The sequence below is a fragment of the Lampris incognitus genome, chromosome 17, assembly GCF_029633865.1.
Source record: "Lampris incognitus isolate fLamInc1 chromosome 17, fLamInc1.hap2, whole genome shotgun sequence".
NCBI classification, from domain to species: domain Eukaryota; kingdom Metazoa; phylum Chordata; class Actinopteri; order Lampriformes; family Lampridae; genus Lampris; species Lampris incognitus.
The window spans coordinates 20,797,223-20,815,082 of record NC_079227.1 but is presented as its reverse complement, the minus strand read 5'-3'; the positions used below and the strand labels follow the sequence as shown (position 1 = coordinate 20,815,082).

Below are 17,860 nucleotides of genomic sequence, written 5' to 3'. Positions count from 1 at the left end.
AGCAAAAATTAAGATAAATGCTTGTTTGCACTTTGTCAGTTGTATACTAAGCGTTTGTGTGCATGTGTGTCTTTGTGTGTCTGTGTTGTGTTGTAGGCCAGTGCCACAGTGGAGGTAGACCTGGAAAAGGCTGAAAAGCTGCAAGTCCACAGACATGACTTCCTGGCATCTCTAGATAATGACATCAAACCTGTAAGTTACTTTCCTCTCTTTCTCTCTCTCTTTCTCTCTCTCTTTCTCTCTCTCGCTCTCTCTTTCTCTGTCTGTCTGTCTGTCTGTCTGTCTGTCTGTCTGTCTGTCTGTCTGTCTGTGTCTCTCTCTCTCTCTCTCTCTCTCTCTCTTTCTCTGTCTGTATCTGTCTGTGTCTCTCTGTCGCTCTCTCTCTCTCACTGTCTGGCTCTCACCTTTTCCTCACTCACTCTGTCTCTAATGTTCACCATTTCCCGCTCTCTTCGTCTCGCACTCTCCACCCACAGCACACTACTTAAAATGCACACCATGCAGACCATAACCCCCACTGTTTTAAATGCTTATTCAAGTGTATTACTGCGAAGGTCTGCTTTTATCATGTTAGCTGTTGTGACAAAATATTCGGTCTTAGCAGGAGGTGGATGGGGATGGATTACCCCTTGCCCCAGCCTAACCAGGGTTTTTCATGGCTGATACAGAGACTGAGCTGATCACATCACTACTCGGGTTGTTGTCACATAGGGAAGGGGGTTTAAAATTCAAAGAAAATGCATCAAAATTTGCTGTCAAAAGTGGGGGAAAAAAAATTAGCCCATTTCAGGACTCAAACGGATGTGAGGTTTTTCAGAAGTTAAGCATGATGAAAAATATCCCAAAAAGTGAAATATATTTACTTCACCTCTTCAGATATCCCCCAGGCCGTCCCAGGTTCTTTCTGTGTGGAGTTTGCATGTTGTCCCCTTGTCTGCGTGGGTTTCCTCCTACCGTCAAAAAGACATGAATGGGAAAAAACCAAAAAAATTGTTCGGATAACAAAGCGCTTAATTCTTTGTGGGTCACTTAAGACATTAGCAAGCAGCGAGCGCTCTGCTCACACCCTTCTGTCTCCTGCACTTCCCCTGATTCTGTTTTCCTCACGAATGCTCTCTTGCGTGCTCTTTCTCACATACTCCTGTAAATGTCCTTCCCTTTACTCCCTCTGCCACACCTTTACCCCTCTCTTCTCCAGGCCTTCGGTACCAACCAGGAGGACTATGCCAGCTACATCATGAACGGCATCATCAGGTGGGGCGACCCAGTGTCGGCGGTGCTGGAGGATGGAGAGCTGCTGGTGCAGCAGACTAAGAACAGCGACCGCACGCCACTGGTCTCAGTGCTGTTGGAGGGTACGGCACGCACAAACACACACGATCAAGCATGCACATGTCCTTTTTGACCAGCGTAATCAGACATAATGTAATGTATGGACATACGCACCAGCCATTATGTGTGCATGTGCTCGAGCTTGGTTTTACACACACACACAAATGGCACGCATATGCCAACATGCAGTACAAACATTCAAACACACTCAAAAGGACTCAAGGTCACAAATTGAAAACCCATCATAATCCGTCATCACGTGTTTCAAAAAATTAATATCTTTGCCGATGTGGCCAGGAAAAACATCTGACTGGTTTGTGATGGTATGTCTGTCCTCCCAAGGCCCTCCCAACAGTGGGAAGACAGCCCTGGCAGCTAAGATCTCTGAAGACTCCCAATTCCCATTCATCAAGATCTGCTCCCCTGACAAGATGATAGGACACTCCGAGATCGCCAAATGTCAGGCCATCAAAAAGGTGACAATTACCGTTTGTTTAAACTAATGTTGACGATGATATTTCTTGTCTTGACATCTTTATCTGGGGGCATATTGTACAGTATGTCAGTCTAAAACCCCAGTGTTATCATGATATTTGTCATAAAAGGTTCCCAGCCCCTATCAACATACATCACAGTGAGCCCAAAATTTAGTCAAGAGATTATGGTCTGGAAAAAGTTTAGAATTTAAGCATGGAAAACTTGCGATAACTCTTATTTGTCACAACATTCAAAACTTCTGTCAACTGGAAGTTTAATCTGCTAACTGTCCTTAGTAGTTTATGATCATACAGACCGCCAAGTGTTTAGCAAAGGCATTTTCTAATGTATTTTGTTTACCTTAACTGTTTTATGGCTTCCTGTCTTTGTGCCAGATATTTGAAGATGCCTACAAGTCCCAGCTGAGCTGTGTGGTAGTCGATGACATTGAACGCTTGTTGGGTAAGACCCTAGTTCCCGCTCAGTAAGCCAAACTATTACAAGCTTGATAATATTATTATCAACCTGCTAGATTATTGTGCTTTGGTGTAATTTTAAAGTTTTCGAGTCTTTATTGCTATGCTACTATACCCTAAGGTGTGTTTCTTTTTTTTTATTATTCTTTATTTTTCACAGCAGTATGTATTACAAAATTTATATCAAAGCAAAAACAGTTTCATTTTCCTTTGCCGTTAAGGATTTTTTTTTTTTACTTACAAGAGAAATAAAAAAAAAAATATATATATATAAAAATAAGCAAACTGTAAGAATTTTATACAAGTTGGGTGAGGTAAAGTGTGTACATAAGACTCTACATGGGAGAGAGGGGATATGAGGATTCTCAGTTTGTGGTAGGGAGAGTGTGAAGGTTCCCAATGCGTGGTAGGGAAAAGGAGTGTGAGGGTAGAGAGAGAGGGTGTATTAAAATGTAATTAATTCAATATCTCCACAAAATCTGGCCGTAAGGGCCTTACATATTGACCCACTTGGTCCAGAATTTAACGAACTTATTTTTCTGAAGATGGAGGGAAAAAGTAATCTTTTGCATAACATAAATGTAATTTACTATATCTATCCACACCTGTACTGTGGGGGGTTCAGGAAGTAACCAAGCACAGTTGCCTCACAGCAAGAATGTCCTGAGGGCAAACCTGCGGGTAGTCCAACCTTGAGGGTCGTCCCGGGTCGTCCTCTGTGTGGCGTTTGCATGTTCTCCCTATGTCTGTGTGGGTTTCCTCTGGGTGCTCCGGTTTCCTTCCGCAGTCAAAAGCCTGTAGGTCAGGTGAATCGGCCATACTAAATTGTCCCTAGGTGTGTGTGTGTGTGTGTGTGTGTGTGTGTGTGTGTGTGTGTGTGTGGGCCCTGTGATGGTCTGGCGGCCTGTCCAGGGTGTCTCCCCGCCTGCCGCCCAATGAGTGCTGGGATAGGTTCCAGCATCCCCGTGACCCTGAGTAAGGATAAGCGGTTTGGCTAATGAATGAATGAATGAAATGATAGAATAAAATCTCTGTCCTGTGTCTTTGTCTCACTTTCAGACTATGTTCCCATTGGCCCTCGCTTCTCTAACCTGGTACTGCAAGCTCTCCTGGTTCTACTGAAGAAACCACCTCCGAAGGTAAACCAACCACGTTATTTTGGTATTCATGTCTGGCTTGCTCATTATAGTATTGTGATTCTTTCACTGGCAGAAAGATGGCAGCACACAGCACTGCAAACTGTTCCCAGGAATTGTTTGAGACCTCTAGTTGTCTGTTGTGTGTATTTGACTGTGTGTGAGTGTATGGTTATTAGCAAGTGTTTTGGTCCAAGGCTGTTGTCTTCCAACTGAATGGCCGTGGTGGAGACCCAGTTCTCTTAGCTTCTTTGGTCATAGTTTACGTGTGTGTTTGCGTGTGTGTTTGCGTGCATGTTTGCGTACGTACGATCAACTGTTTTAAAGCCAGTGCTGTTGTTAGTGGGTTTGTGAATGAGAGTATAGCCCACTATATGGCTGTATATGCCTGAGAAGTGGCGCGGGGTCTGTTGTTCTGTTGAGGGTTGAATGCCTGGCTGCAGAGCTCCTCTGGGGTTGTAAAGCGCTGGGCCCAGCAGGGTGCCCGGGCCGGGGGAGGCCAGGGGGACCTGGAGGAGAAAGGGCTCTGTGAGAGAGCCGGGACCTGGCAGCACAGCCGCCTGTGTGGCACCTCATCTGCATGCAGCGTCACAACCCGCCGCGCCATGGGGGGGCAGCCAGCAGCCATAATCCCCCGCTCTCTCCTCGCCACTCCTGTCTTTCCCCTTCTCCTCCTCTATCTTTCTCTCCTTCTCCAATTCCTTGTCCTCATCTCTCTCCTGTCCTCTCTTCTGCTGTCCCTCGCTCCTCTTTTCCTTCAGAAAAGGATGGCCTGACCCTAGGTCCACCTAGAGGTTTCTCACAGATACTTAAGAGAAGTTACTGTGAAACTAACATACCGGTTAACATTCGATAATGACATTTGACCTCATGTCTGTGGTTTTGTGGTTGTGATTAGTGCAAAGCTCTGTTATCCGGGCATTTTCTCACATCTGTAAGTATTGGATGGTAGCCCCTACCTTTATGGAGCAAGACTTGATCTGAATATCGAGAAGCCACGGTGGCTGAGGTCAACGTTTTAGGTGATTTCACTTATATTTTTTATCAAACGCAAAACCACCACATCTTCTCAAGTGGTGGCTGCGGTCTTTCTTGTGATGAGATCGAAGATGGCGCCGTACTATGGTGACTCGCTACGAGTTACTCTCACTTTGTTTTCGTGTTATATGTTGCGTCTTGGCCCTATAATGGACTGGCGGCCTGTCCAGGGTGTCTCCCCACCTGCCACTCGATGACTGCTGGGGTAGGCTCCAGCATCCCTGTGACCCTAAGTAGGATAAGTGGCTTGGATAATGGATGGCTGGATGTTGCATCTTGCACTATTACCTATGATCACCAGACTTTACTAGACATAAGATTAGACGTTCCCAGCAGATGGAAGCCGCAGGGCTTTCTGAAAGAGATCACCTACAACAAACAAGTACCACCATTAATGGCCACAGGCAGCGCTGCCAGAGGCGAGACAAAAGAGGTGATGCCATGGTGAGGTCACAACTCTGTCCTACCTGGCCCCTGAGTGCCAGCATCCCGCTTTCTAATGTCCAGTCCCTTGACAACAAGCTGGACGAACTTCATTGCCGAATAAGCTCTCAAAGGGACACGAAGGACTGTTGTGTGTTCTAGAGACTTGACTTGGCGCTAATATGCCTGATAAGGTTATACAACCAGAGGGTTTTTCTGTGCACCGCATGGACCTTTCCATGATGACTACTGGCAAGGTAAAGGGAGGTGGTGTAATCTTTTTTATTAACAATTCATTGTGCACTAAATTGGAAATAGTCTTTCAGTCCTGTTCGCCAGTGTTGGAATAACTAACAACAATTTGCAGACCACTCTATGTCCCAAGGGAATTTCCCTGTGTGTTGTTAACTGCTGTCTGCATACCGCTACTGCTGCAGTGGCGCTGGACGAACTGTATGGAGCCATTAGCAGGGAGGAGAACTTGCACCCTGAGGCCATTTCGATTGTAGCGGGCGACTTTAAACACTGTAACCCGAAATCTGTGCTACCAAAATTTTACCAATATGTCACCTACCCAACCAGAGCCAGTAAGACTCTCGACCACTGTTACTCCACAGTCAAGGCAGCTTACAGGTCTATCCCATGACCGCACTTTGGGAAATCCGACCACCTGTCAGTGCTCTTACTTCCTGCTTACAAGCAGAAAGTGAAGTGTGCACACCCCACTGTAAGGACGGTACAGTGCTGGACTACAGAACATGAACCCAAACTTCAGGGATGTTTTGAATCAACAGACTGGTCAATTTAAGGATTCAGCCTCAAGGTTAGATGAGTATGCTGAATCAGTCACAGGCTGTGTTGGATTCTGTGTGGATAACCATATCCCAGTATGGTCTATTCACTCATACTCCAACTAGAAACCCTGGATTAACAGCGACATTCACCTGAGGTTGAGGGAGTGTACCACTGCTTTTAAATCGGGGGACAAGGAATGCTACAAAAAATCCAGGTATGACTTGAGGAGAACCATCAAAGCTGCTGAAAGACAATATAGGGACAAACTGGAAAATGACGACAGTGGTTGTGACTCACGGCACATTTGGACGGGGCTGCAGGCAATTACGGACTATAAATCTAAACCCATTATGTCTATCAACACCTCTGCCTCTCTCCTGGGTGAGCTTAACAACTTTTATGCCCGCTTTGAAGCTCACAACTTGGACCCAGTGACAGCAGCACAGTGCCCACCCGATGAAGTCAATCTACAGGTGACAGAGGTTATGTGAGTAAAACCTAAAAGGGTTAAGGCTTGTGAAGCTGCTGACCCAGACGGCATCCTTTCCCATGTCCTCAAGGCATGTTACACTCAGCTATCTCAGGTTTTTACTGACATTTTTGACCTGTCCCTGTCATTGTGTGTGGTTCCACTATGTTTTAAGAAAACCACCATTGTACCTGTACCTAAGAAAACACCTGTCTCTTGCCTTAATGATTACCGACCTGTTGCTTTGACCTCTGTTATTATGACGTGCCTGGAAAGATTGGTTATATCATATATAAAATGTGACATTCCTGTTACCCTTGACCCATCACAGTTTGCCTACTGTTCCAACAGATTTGTAGATGACGCTATCTCACTTGCTGTCATAGTGCTCTAGTACACCTTGAAAAGAAATATACCTACTATGTCAGAATGATTTTTATTAATTACAGCTCTGCTTTTAATACAATTGTACCATCCAAACTGGTGTTGAAACTCAGAGGTCTTGGTCCGGGCAAGTCTATCTGTAATTGGCTATTTGATTTCCTGACAGGCAGGCCCCAGACTGTGAGAATAGGTAAAACATACTCATCTACATTAGTTCTTAGGACAGGCATGCCTCAGGGCTGCTATCTCAGTCCCCTATTGTACAGTCTGTTTACACATGACTATGTTGCCAAATATGACAACAACAGCATCATAAAATTCGCAGATGACACCACAGTGATTGGACTAGTAAGTGACAGTGATGAGAGGGCCTATAGGAGAGAAGCGGAAGATTCAACCATATGGTGCCATGATAACAACCTCTCTCTAAATGTCAATGAGACAAAAGAAATCATTGTTGATTTTGGAAAGATCAAAATCAAATTCCTATGGGTCATCTGTTGAAATTGTGGACAGGTTTAGATTTCTTTCTTTACACACACCACAGACATGGTCTCTAAACACCAATTGCATCCTGAAGAAGGCGCAGCAGAGACTGTATTTTCTGAGGTGTCTCAAGTGTTTTGGTAGGAGGACCAAAAATCTTATGAACTTTTATCGCAGTACCATGGAGAGTGTCTTGACAGGCTGTATCACAGTGTGCTTTGGCATTCTGACTGCTCAGGACTGCAAACTGCTTCAAAGGACTGTCAAGACAGCAGCAAAATCATTGTCATGGAACTACCACAACTTCATGATATCTACACCACACGCTGCAAAAGGAAAACCCAAAACATCATTAAGGACACCAGCCACCCCGCTCCTGTTCTATTCTCGTTCCTTCCATCTAAAAAACATTACTGGAGCATCAAATCACACACCACCCATCTCAGTAATAGTTTTCCACAGACAGTCAGGTTGCTGAACAGCTGATGCACCTATATGCACCTTACATTGTTGTGTTGTCATGTTTTGTTTTGTTTTTTTGAGATGTTGTGTCCTTTGTTCTCGTGTCCTTTCTGCTAAGGCAGAGAGAGCCAGAGCACAAGAACTTCATTGTATTCTACACATGACAATAAAGTTGACCTTGAGTCCAACTTCCAGTTTCATATGCCTAAAGCTCCAAATGACATTTATAACATATCCTACCAACCTGGTCTCTTGTGTTACTTGGAAACTGTATACTCTTTCACCATCTCTCTGCTCTTATCATTATCAATTTAAACATGAAATGAAGAAAAAAACAACGCATGAACCAAATTGTGTGAACCCATGTCTGCTTCCTCCTCAGGGTCGCAAGCTGCTGATCATCGGCACAACCAGCCGGAAAGATGTTCTCCAGGAGATGGAGATGTTGGACGCCTTCAGCACCACCATCCACATCCCCAACATCTCAAGGGGGGAACAGCTGATCGAGGCCCTGGAGGTAGCTGACACACATGCACACACCTCTATATAAATGCACTATGTAACAAAGCTGTTCTGTAAAAGAAGGTGTTAAGGTGATAGATTGCTAAAACTCATAATGCGCGTTATTTTCAATACCAATAAGCATTTTGTAATATCCAGCAACTTTTGCCTCTGCCCCCTTGCAAAAATGCTGGAAGTCTCATTTTGGAATAATCCCCATATGCATGGTGTAACATACTAACTTTGAGCCCATCATAACATACGTGTGCTCATGCACATCATTTTCTGTCTCATTAAATAAATATCACATTTGCCTGTTTAAGTCTCGTGCTGAGTTTATTTATCTGTCCAACATGCTCTGCTCTCTCTGTCTTGGCTCCTCGCAGCTGCTGGGCAGTTTCCAGGAGAAAGAGCGGGCCAGCATAGCCAAGGCTGTGAAGGGCCTGGGGCTGTGGATTGGCATAAAGAAGCTGCTGATGCTAATTGAAATGGCAGTGCAGGTGAGAGACAAAGGAGAAAATTATTGCTTGAGTTCCAGGGTGTCCATACACTTGGCTGGGTTTTGGGCAATGACAATGGGCATCATTCCCAGCAACATACAACTTTAGGAAGCAGGGGTCAGCAATTTATTCAAATGTTTCCCTGGCACAAGATGTTTGCATGTGATTAATGGAACAAATCATGAGGTGACCCCTGAGCACTGACTGTTATCAGAGCTCCCCAAAAAGATGCTTTAAACAAAACAGAAGTCAAGGAAATGGGACAGATTGACTCATAGATTGTGAATGGAAAAATGTCTGTGTCTCATTGTAAACCGATTTCCTTGGAGCTGGTCAAAAATGCATGTCGTCCAGGTGGTGTGGTGGTCTATTCTGTTGCTTACCAACACGGGGATCGCCGGTTCGAATCCCCATGTTATCTCCAGCTTGGTCGGGCATCTCTACAGACACAATTGGCCATGTCTGCGGGTGGGAAGCCGGAGGTGGGTATGTGTCCTGGTCGCTGCACTAGCGCCTTCTCTGGTCGGTCGGGGCACCTGTCGGGGGGGGGGGGACTGGGGGGAATGGCGTGATCCTCCCACGCTCTTGGTCCTCCTGGCGAAACTCCTCACTGTCAGGTGAAAAGAAGCGGCTGACAACTCCACATGTATTTGAGGAGATGTGGTAGTCTGCAGCCCTCCCCGGATCGGCAGAGGGGGTGGAGCAGCGACCAGGACGGTTCGGAAGAGTGGGGTAATTGGCCGAATACAATCGGGGAGAAAAGGGGGGGAGGGGAGAAAGAAAAAAATCCGGGTAGCGTAGCCGTCTATTCCGTTGCTTACCGACACGGGGCTCGCCGGTTCGAATCCTCACGTTATCTCCAGCTTGGTCGGGCATCTCTACAGACACCTGTTCGGGGGGGGGGGACTGGGGGGAATAGCGTGATCCTCCCACGCGCTACGTCCCCCTGGTGAAATTCCTCACTGTCAGGTGAAAAGAAGCGGTTGGCGACTCCACATGTATCGGAGGAGGCAAGTGGTAGTCTGCAGCCCTACCCAGATCAGCAGAGGGGGTGGAGCAGCGACCAGGACAGCTCAGAAGAGTGGGGTAATTGGCTGGATACAATTGGGGAGTTAAAAGGGGTATAAAAATCCGAAAAAATGCGTTCAAAATGGTTTTAACTTTTTTTGTAAGTAGCTTGTTGCTAAAGAGTTTTTTTTTATATAACAAGAGCGCGCACACACGCGCACACACACACACACACACACATGCACATACACATATACATGGAGGTTGAAAACGGTTCACATCAACCAGTTCAGGAAGAGTTTTCTTTAAATTGAAAAAGTTTGAAAAACTCATCTGAAAAGGTTGCTGTGAAACATAGCAACAATTTCACTTTACTTTCTTACTTTCTTAATCATTCAATTTAAAGTAAAACTGACCTCAACTATGATGGCGCGTGCACACCACACACACACACACACACACACACACACACTTGAAATGTATTCAACCACTATGCTATTTACTTGAGGTCTAAATAATGTAGCTGCCTTCCTTCTCTTGACATCTGGTCAACATTCTCACCAGTCAACAGAGTCTTTCTCAGTCACAACAAACTGTCATCAATTAGCTGGAGTGAAAAACAGTGTGGCTTTGGCGATGATTTGTCAAGTTGAGGGATCCAGTACATTCGGAGTTCACAAACCATTCTCTTCATGGTTGGGATCCAATACATTCATAGCTTTCAAACCATTTTCAGCCGAGCTCTCCAAGTAGCAGTTGCGTGTGCTCAGTCGGATCGACCAAATACCGTTGCGTGGCTCTGCATATCAACAGTTTAGCTCGAATCCCATACACTTTGGTTATACATGCAGCCAAAAAATATGGCCGACTTAAAAATGGAGATGAACCTGCTTAGGAAAAAAATCTCATGATCGTGGACACAAAACGTAGTGCAGGGCCTGCAGAGGTTGTCACGCAGCTGTCAACTATCATGTTTGGAAGTCACAGGAGAAAAAAACTGGGGTGGGATTTGATCCAAGGATAGCAGGGGAACAAATGTGCTTTCAAAAGCAGTTTAATTAACCACTCAGCTGTCTATATTTGATCTGACAGGATTGGAAGGGCCTGGGTCAGGTCAGGCTGAGCTTTTCATTTAATTTCCCAGGTCAGGCTCGCATCCAGAAATGTTATTTGTAATTGATTTACAGACACAATAAAAGTAACTCCTGGCTTTATTCAGATCTAAACTAAAAAAAAAACCTCTACACTGAAAGTTCTTGAGGTTCAGGCTCGAATCCACTGGCCGAGTCGGGCTATAAATGTTTCGTTTTGCATGGTCCAAAGACGCTTTGGTTCTTCTTTTCACTCCAGTCAGGACAGAAATTAATCTTTTTCCTGTTCAACATTTACCCGCTACTTAAACTGTTTTCCCAGCCAAGTAGGTTTTTAGAGCCAAATAGGACCTCCATGTGATGGCTGAGTACATTTGAACAAACCAACCACAGCAAAACTTAACCAGAACTGACTGGTGTCTGGTGTTAATTTCGTTCCCCGACTGTAACGCTAGTATGTGTCTGTGGTATGTTGATGATGTGTACAGCCTGTTTGTTGAGGCTGAATGCTATGTAATTGCTGTGGTATGCCCTAATGCAGCCATGTTCAGCTCCCCCACACACCTATCCCCAGCCTGAAGAAGTATGAACCAGTGTTTGCCGGGACATGCCGTGCACAGCCGCATAATGCTGACTATTAACACACAACCACACACACATACACACAGAGATAATCTTGCTTCAGTCTCTTACACACACACACACACACACACACACACACAAAGATAATCTTGCTTCAGTCTCTTCTTTTTATCTTTTTTTCGTCCCATTCCGATGATTCTGTCTGCTCTCATGTCAGTGGCCACAGGCGATTCCAGACATAAGTTATTGCATAGGCTGTCATTAATTTTAATTCTCCATCCCCTCCCCTGCAAATCCTGATTCTTCAAACCGATGTGTGAACTTTAGTATGAGAAGCTGGGAAAAAGGTAGAATCATATGGTTGGAATTTCAAATTGCTCAGATATTCTTGCATTTTGGTTCATCTGGCCTGGAACAAAGTTGAGCACTGATTTGTTTATCACAAAGAGGAAATACTGCGAGGAAAGTTTTAAGGTCATCTGCACATGTATGCACATTTTGACGACTCACGGTCTGTTTTCATTAGATGGATCCTGATTACAGAGTTAGCAAGTTCCTGAGTCTGCTGAGAGATGAGGGAGCGTAAGTATTCGTCCCTTCTTTTTGCTCCCACACCCATTACTAAATACATATGCAGCATCACGCCACACACACATCCATCATTTTCACTTGACCCCAACAAAATTTCTTAGTTGTCAGCCCAGTACATTTCACTTTGTCTTCACTCTTAAAAAATAATAATCTAGACACTTCACTAATGAACAGTTGTAGGCCCATATCAAACCTCACATTTTTAAATAAAATAATTGAAAAAGCTGTTTTCCAGCAGCTCAACAACTTTTTGGCACTAAACAACAGTTTTGATGTCTTCCAGTTAGGATTTCGACCACACCACAGCACTGAGACTGCTCTTGTTAAGGTCTTTAATGACATCCACAGACAGTGACAGAATCTCAGTCCTGATATTATTGGATCTCAGTGCTGCATTTGACACAGTTGACTATAACATATTACTAGACCAATTGGAAAACTGCAAGAGAGGCAAAATTGAGATGGCTTGGACATGTGTGGAGGAGAGATGCTGGGTATATTGGGAGAAGGATCCTGAATATGGAGCTGACAGGGAAGAGGAAAAGAGGAAGGCCAAAGAGAAGGTTTATGGATGTGGTGAGGGAAGACATGCAGGTGGCTGGTGTGATAGAGGAAAATGCAGAAGACAGGAAAAAATGGAAACGGATGATCCGCTGTGGCGACCCCTAACAGGAGCAGCCGAAAGTAGTAGTCATAGTAGTAGTGCTGCATTTGACACAGTTGACTATAACATATTACTAGACCAATTGGAAAACTGGGTGGGACTTTCTGGCACAGCACTAAATTGGTTTGAATCCTACTTAAAGGACAGGGACTACTTAGGGACTACTTTGTGTCTATAGGTAATCTGAGCATGCAAAAAAATGACCTGTGGAGTTCCCCAAGGCTCCATTCTGGGGCCACTTCTGTTTAACATCTATATGCTCCCACTTGTCCAGATTATGGAAAACAACAAAATATGTTACCATAATCATGCAGACAACACACAGATCTGCATAACCATATCACCAGGGGACTGTAATCCAATACAAGCACCGAGTAAGTGCATTGAACAAATCAATGATTGGATGTCTCAGAATTTTCTTCAAATTAAACAAAGATAAAGCTTAACTAATTGTTTTTAGAGCCAAGGAAGAACGATTAAAAGTCAGCACTCAGCTACAATCGGTAATGTTAAAAACCATGACCCAAGCCAGAAATCTAGATGAATTTAGATAGTGACATTAAGACAATTACAAAGTCAGCCTACTATCACCTGAAGAATATATCAAGAATTAAAGGATTTATGTCTCAGCAGGATTTGGAAAATCTTGTCCTTGTATTTATCTTCAGTTGAGTCGACTACTGTAACAGTGTCTTTGCAGGTCTTTCTAAAAAAATCGATCAAACAGCTGCAGCTGATTCAGAACGCTGCTGCTCGAGTCCTTACTAAGACCAAAAGAGTGGATCACATCACTCCAGTCCTGAGGTCGCTACATTGGCTTCCTGTCCATCAAAGAATTGATTTTAGAACTCTGCTCTTGGTTTATAAAGCACTGAATGGTTTAGGGCCAAAATATATTTCTGATCTACTGCTCCAGTATGAACCATCCAGACCGCTCAGATCATTGGGGAAAGGTCTGCTTTCTGTCCCCAGAGTCAAAACTAAACATGGAGAGGTAGCTTTCAGTTTATATGCACCACATATTTGGAACAAACTCCTGGGAAATTGCAGGTCTGCTTCAACTCTGTTCTTTTAAATCTAGGCTGAAGACCTTCCTCTTTGCCACTGCCTTTTATTAAATAAAACTTGAAGCTTTTGATTTTCATCTTATATTGTACTGTAACTTTTATTTTTTGTTTTTAAATGTCTTTTTATTGCTTTGTGTTGCTTTTCTTAATGCCTTTTCTATTTTATGTAAAGCACTTTGAATTGCCTTATTGCTGAAATGTGCTATATAGATAAATTTGCCTTGCCTTGCCTTTACAAATGTTCACACAAAGGAAGAAATTATAGTCTGATGTTTTGAACCCTGAAATTATTTTCATAATATCAGATGGGATGGATACAGTTTCTTCTCTCATTTTGTGCCCACAGATTAGGTTCTGATAAGGTTTTGGCAATCTAAGCCCGTGGTGGACCCACATAGTCAAGCAGAGGCAGCTCTTCATGGTAGGACTCGCCTCATACAACAATGTCACATTATTTCTCATCATTATCTGACTTTATTACCCACTAATAACATGATAGCATGAAGAAGAAAAAAGGTCAAGAGGGGTGGCCCTCCTGACTTCCAGGACTCCACACAGCATAAGTCTTTGGAGTTTCCACTTTTTTTGAGTAAAGTTTGCACACAGCACATCTAGAACTAGGTCGGCTAGACAGCAGCTCTCTAGTGGCGGCGTGTCTTCTTTGCCTTCCTGTCTTCTCACTTTTACTCATCTTCTCTCGTCAGCCGTCAGGGAGGAGAAGTCTGAAAGCGGCTGCCAGGAGAGAGCGAGCGAGATGCTATCTCTCACTTGATATACCACATCCATCCCTGCAGCTCTCGTCGTGCTCTCTGTACCGCATGTTTCTGTGGCAGTGCCCAACCAAACAACCTCCTCCTCCTCTTCAGCACTCTGTGGAGATAAGTGTAAATTAAGAAAAACCGAGCACTGTTTATGGCCTCTGTTTATATTATAATTCCTGAAGGCAAATGTTGAAATCTACATGCTGCTCCCAGTGCTCCATGAGTGTTTTTAATATAGAAAAGCAGAGGCAAAAGTCTATTTGTGTGTTTGTATGTTTGTGCTGACAGGTTCTGCAATATGATCATTCCGGGACATGATGGTTGAAAGATCTACTCACTTTGGTCTTATTATGTGTTTTTGTGCTTGCTCGTGTTTATTTTATGGACAAATTATTCATGTATGAGCTAATGAGAAAAATGACTGTATCGAGTATAGTTCAGCAAATTCATAATAGAAGGGAAGCCCTCTCACGCCAAATGTTACAGTTTAATTTGTTCAAGTGAAGGGATTTTGTTATCTTCTAAGAATGCCTGCTGTTACCTGTTGTGCCTTTGCATGCTGGTTAAAGGCTGCATTATGTATTTGTATGTCACATATTAACTAGAAACAATGTTCACTATTATCATCTTAGTACCTCCTTTTTATTTGCTTAGAAAGTGCAAGATGCATCTGGAGGAGGATACGTGAAGTATCTTAAACAGGAGGTGCTAAATCGATTCCAGACCTGGTTCAAATGGCATGTCCCAATAACTCCTGCTATATGTTTTGACCTTCTTGGAGCACCATAAGGGTGAGATGCATCACAAAGGACTATACAGTTGATGTGAGTGAGACTAGATTATCACTAGGAAGTATTTCAAAGTTAAGTTTCCATTGTTTTCTGTGATTGATAACTTTGATGGATTTTATTGTAAATACTTTTTATCCTGGTTTGCCTGACACAAGTGTGTAGTCATCCTTAAATGTGTGCTGTTATAGCAAATCAATCAACCTTAAACCAATTCCTCCGTATTTTTAGAAGGTTTATGCATAAAGACAAAATAAGTCCAAGTTGGAGCCTATTGGATCTGATGCCTCGAGTCCCCCCTTATGAATCTGTTGTGTAATTGCTGTACACCTCAACAGCAAATGACTGTTTATCTACCAATTTTCCAAATTGCTAACGTAACCGCTCGCTACAGCATCTGTATGGTACCTGTACACCTTGAACCCTGTTTGAGATGCTGGTCTGATTGACCCAATACTGTCACTCTCCCAAAGTAAAAAGGGATGTCGACATTATCTGTAATGTCAGCAAAACTCCTCTCCCATCGTGCAAGCGTGCTTAAACACTGCCGTTTCTTGAGCCAATAGTATGGTCTCTTTCCAGATACAGGCGCTGGCAGTGTTGACATTGTAAAGAGTGGATATGCGTGTCAAAGTTGGCGTCAATTCAGAGTTTAAAATTCAGAATGATGCTTTAACTGCTCAAAACTGAGATATCTAATTGAAATATTCAAACCTGTATTTGATAGGGGATAGAATGAGTTGACATCTGGCTGATGATGTGTATGTCCCTACTCTTTGCTATTGTACAAGTTTTACAGTGACTGGCACTTTTTGTCACAGATGTATTATTTGCAATGATGAGGAGCCGTGTTTGCTGTTTGCATTTTTCATTAAATTGTAAGTATATTATTGTACTGACAGTGCACAAGTGAAAAGCTTCTATCCTGTTTCCTTTGTTTTTTGATGAGTGTTCAATGTCTTGAGTTGCCTTCATGGATTTTGAGAGCAACCTCCATCAACAGCTCAGCTACATTCAACTCATCTCAGAGAGAGAGAGAGAGAATGCCCTTTGTGTCAAAAATTATACAATAGGTTTCACTCACCAAACTGAATTTGCAGTCCATACATTTCCCCTCTATTCACTGCCTTATATTTTAATGTATAGCCGAGTACATCCATTAAAGTATGCCTGTTTTACAAGCAAACGCCCTTAGAAAGCCAATTTACTTAATTACATACCGTGTTTACTCTCACATCTGCTTTTGTTTTGCTTAAGTTGCTACTTTTTTTCTCCCCCAAATGGTGAATATCTTACTTTCACATTAAAGTTGATGAACATTCCATGGATGTGACCGATAAATCTAGGGACGATGGAGACATGTTAATTAGGTTGCATTGAATCATACTATTTATTATGCAAGGAGCACTTTCTATCACAGTTCGGAACACGATAACTTCATTTTTTTCAGAAGAGCTTATTAGTTCTATGTGCAATGTCTATATTGTATACATGAGTTGGTAAAGAGGTCTTTTATGAATCGGGATTATTGATACCCCAACAACCGCAGCGATTTTTTTTTTCTCTCTCTGAGTACCTCAGACTAAAAAGCAAAAGCATGAGACAGTCATTTTGTTCTTCAAATATATAATCTTAGTTCAGTCATACAGATATATACATTGTATAATAAATAATATTTATAAAAACATAACATTTCAGATTATAAAATAAAAAGGGAATTATTCACTTTCAAACCTTTGTACAAAACTTTGGATATAGCGGGGGGGGGGGGGGGGGGTTGCAGGAAGGAACTGAACACAGAAAAGTCGGCCCAGATAGGAAGGGCTTGTTCAGAAGGTGACGCAGGTGCTAAGCTATGTCACAAAAGAGAGGAGAGCCTATACACTACCGGGTAACTTGTGTTTTTGTCATCGAATATAATTAATGGGAAGCAGTTGGGACTGTCGAAACATGTTGCGTGGAAACCTCTCAGCGCAGTTCATTCCACCATTGTGAAGCACCAGCCATCCATCCCTTACATCCATCCATTTCTCCTCCTTCCTCAACCGCACACTTCTGTTTACCACTGGAAGCCATCATATGCAGACACAATCCACATCTTGCACACATAAATCATGGCGCGTCCCAATTATGTTTCCCAACCTTCCTGCTCCTCATATTCTCAGGAGTTCCCAGAATCAAAATTCAGGGACAGACTGGGTTATTTATGAGGCCTATTTGCTTTACAATGAACTGGGAATAATTTTCGTTCACCCAAACTGCTCATGACACACTGTTTTTGCTTTTTCGCAACGTCTGCATCGATGTCATCTGCTTTCGTTGGCAGTGTAACCAGTAACCAGTAAAACGAGACAAATATGCATTTCTGAAAAATCACATCGAGTAGACTACATTGTACAACTACTGTATACCTCACAAACCAGAAATGGTGGTGCAGGGGTTTTGTGGGTGTGCAAAAACGGTTCCCTGTTCAAGTTCAGGGTTTCTTCCAAAGCCAACCATCTTCTTAAAGGACACGATGTGAAATACAGAGAAAATCCTGGAACCCATTCCACCTTCTGGTTTGTCTGGTCTCCACATGTCATCACATGTCGCTCTAATTTTCTGTTGAGTCACATGATAAGAGCGATCTGCATTATACAAGGGTCTCTCAGCACAGGGAAACCTGATGAACTGCAACGCACGTTACATAAACACATCTCCCAATAATCACTGTGATTTAGGACCGGAATTAGTATTAGGCAAGCTCAAGTCTGACTCGAGGTTGCTGTACAGATCCATCAACAATACATCAGAATGATCTGTTCACTTATATATGAACCTAATTGT

General features: G+C 43.2%; 1 protein-coding gene across 1 annotated transcript in view; it reads left to right on the top strand.

The window, feature by feature from the left end:
* The window catches only part of LOC130127288 (vesicle-fusing ATPase-like), a 43,673-nt gene extending 27,499 nt beyond the window's left edge, over positions 1 to 16,174 (top strand). The window contains exons 13-22 of the mRNA XM_056296880.1: positions 97 to 192; positions 1,199 to 1,355; positions 1,675 to 1,808; positions 2,205 to 2,271; positions 3,345 to 3,424; positions 7,861 to 7,995; positions 8,366 to 8,479; positions 11,687 to 11,742; positions 13,829 to 13,903; positions 14,187 to 16,174. Coding sequence (XP_056152855.1) covers positions 97 to 192; positions 1,199 to 1,355; positions 1,675 to 1,808; positions 2,205 to 2,271; positions 3,345 to 3,424; positions 7,861 to 7,995; positions 8,366 to 8,479; positions 11,687 to 11,742; positions 13,829 to 13,859 — 870 coding nt within the window. The 3' untranslated portion in view covers positions 13,860 to 13,903; positions 14,187 to 16,174. The remainder of the gene's footprint in view (positions 1 to 96; positions 193 to 1,198; positions 1,356 to 1,674; positions 1,809 to 2,204; positions 2,272 to 3,344; positions 3,425 to 7,860; positions 7,996 to 8,365; positions 8,480 to 11,686; positions 11,743 to 13,828; positions 13,904 to 14,186) is intronic.
* The last annotated feature ends 1,686 nt before the right edge of the window (positions 16,175 to 17,860 follow it).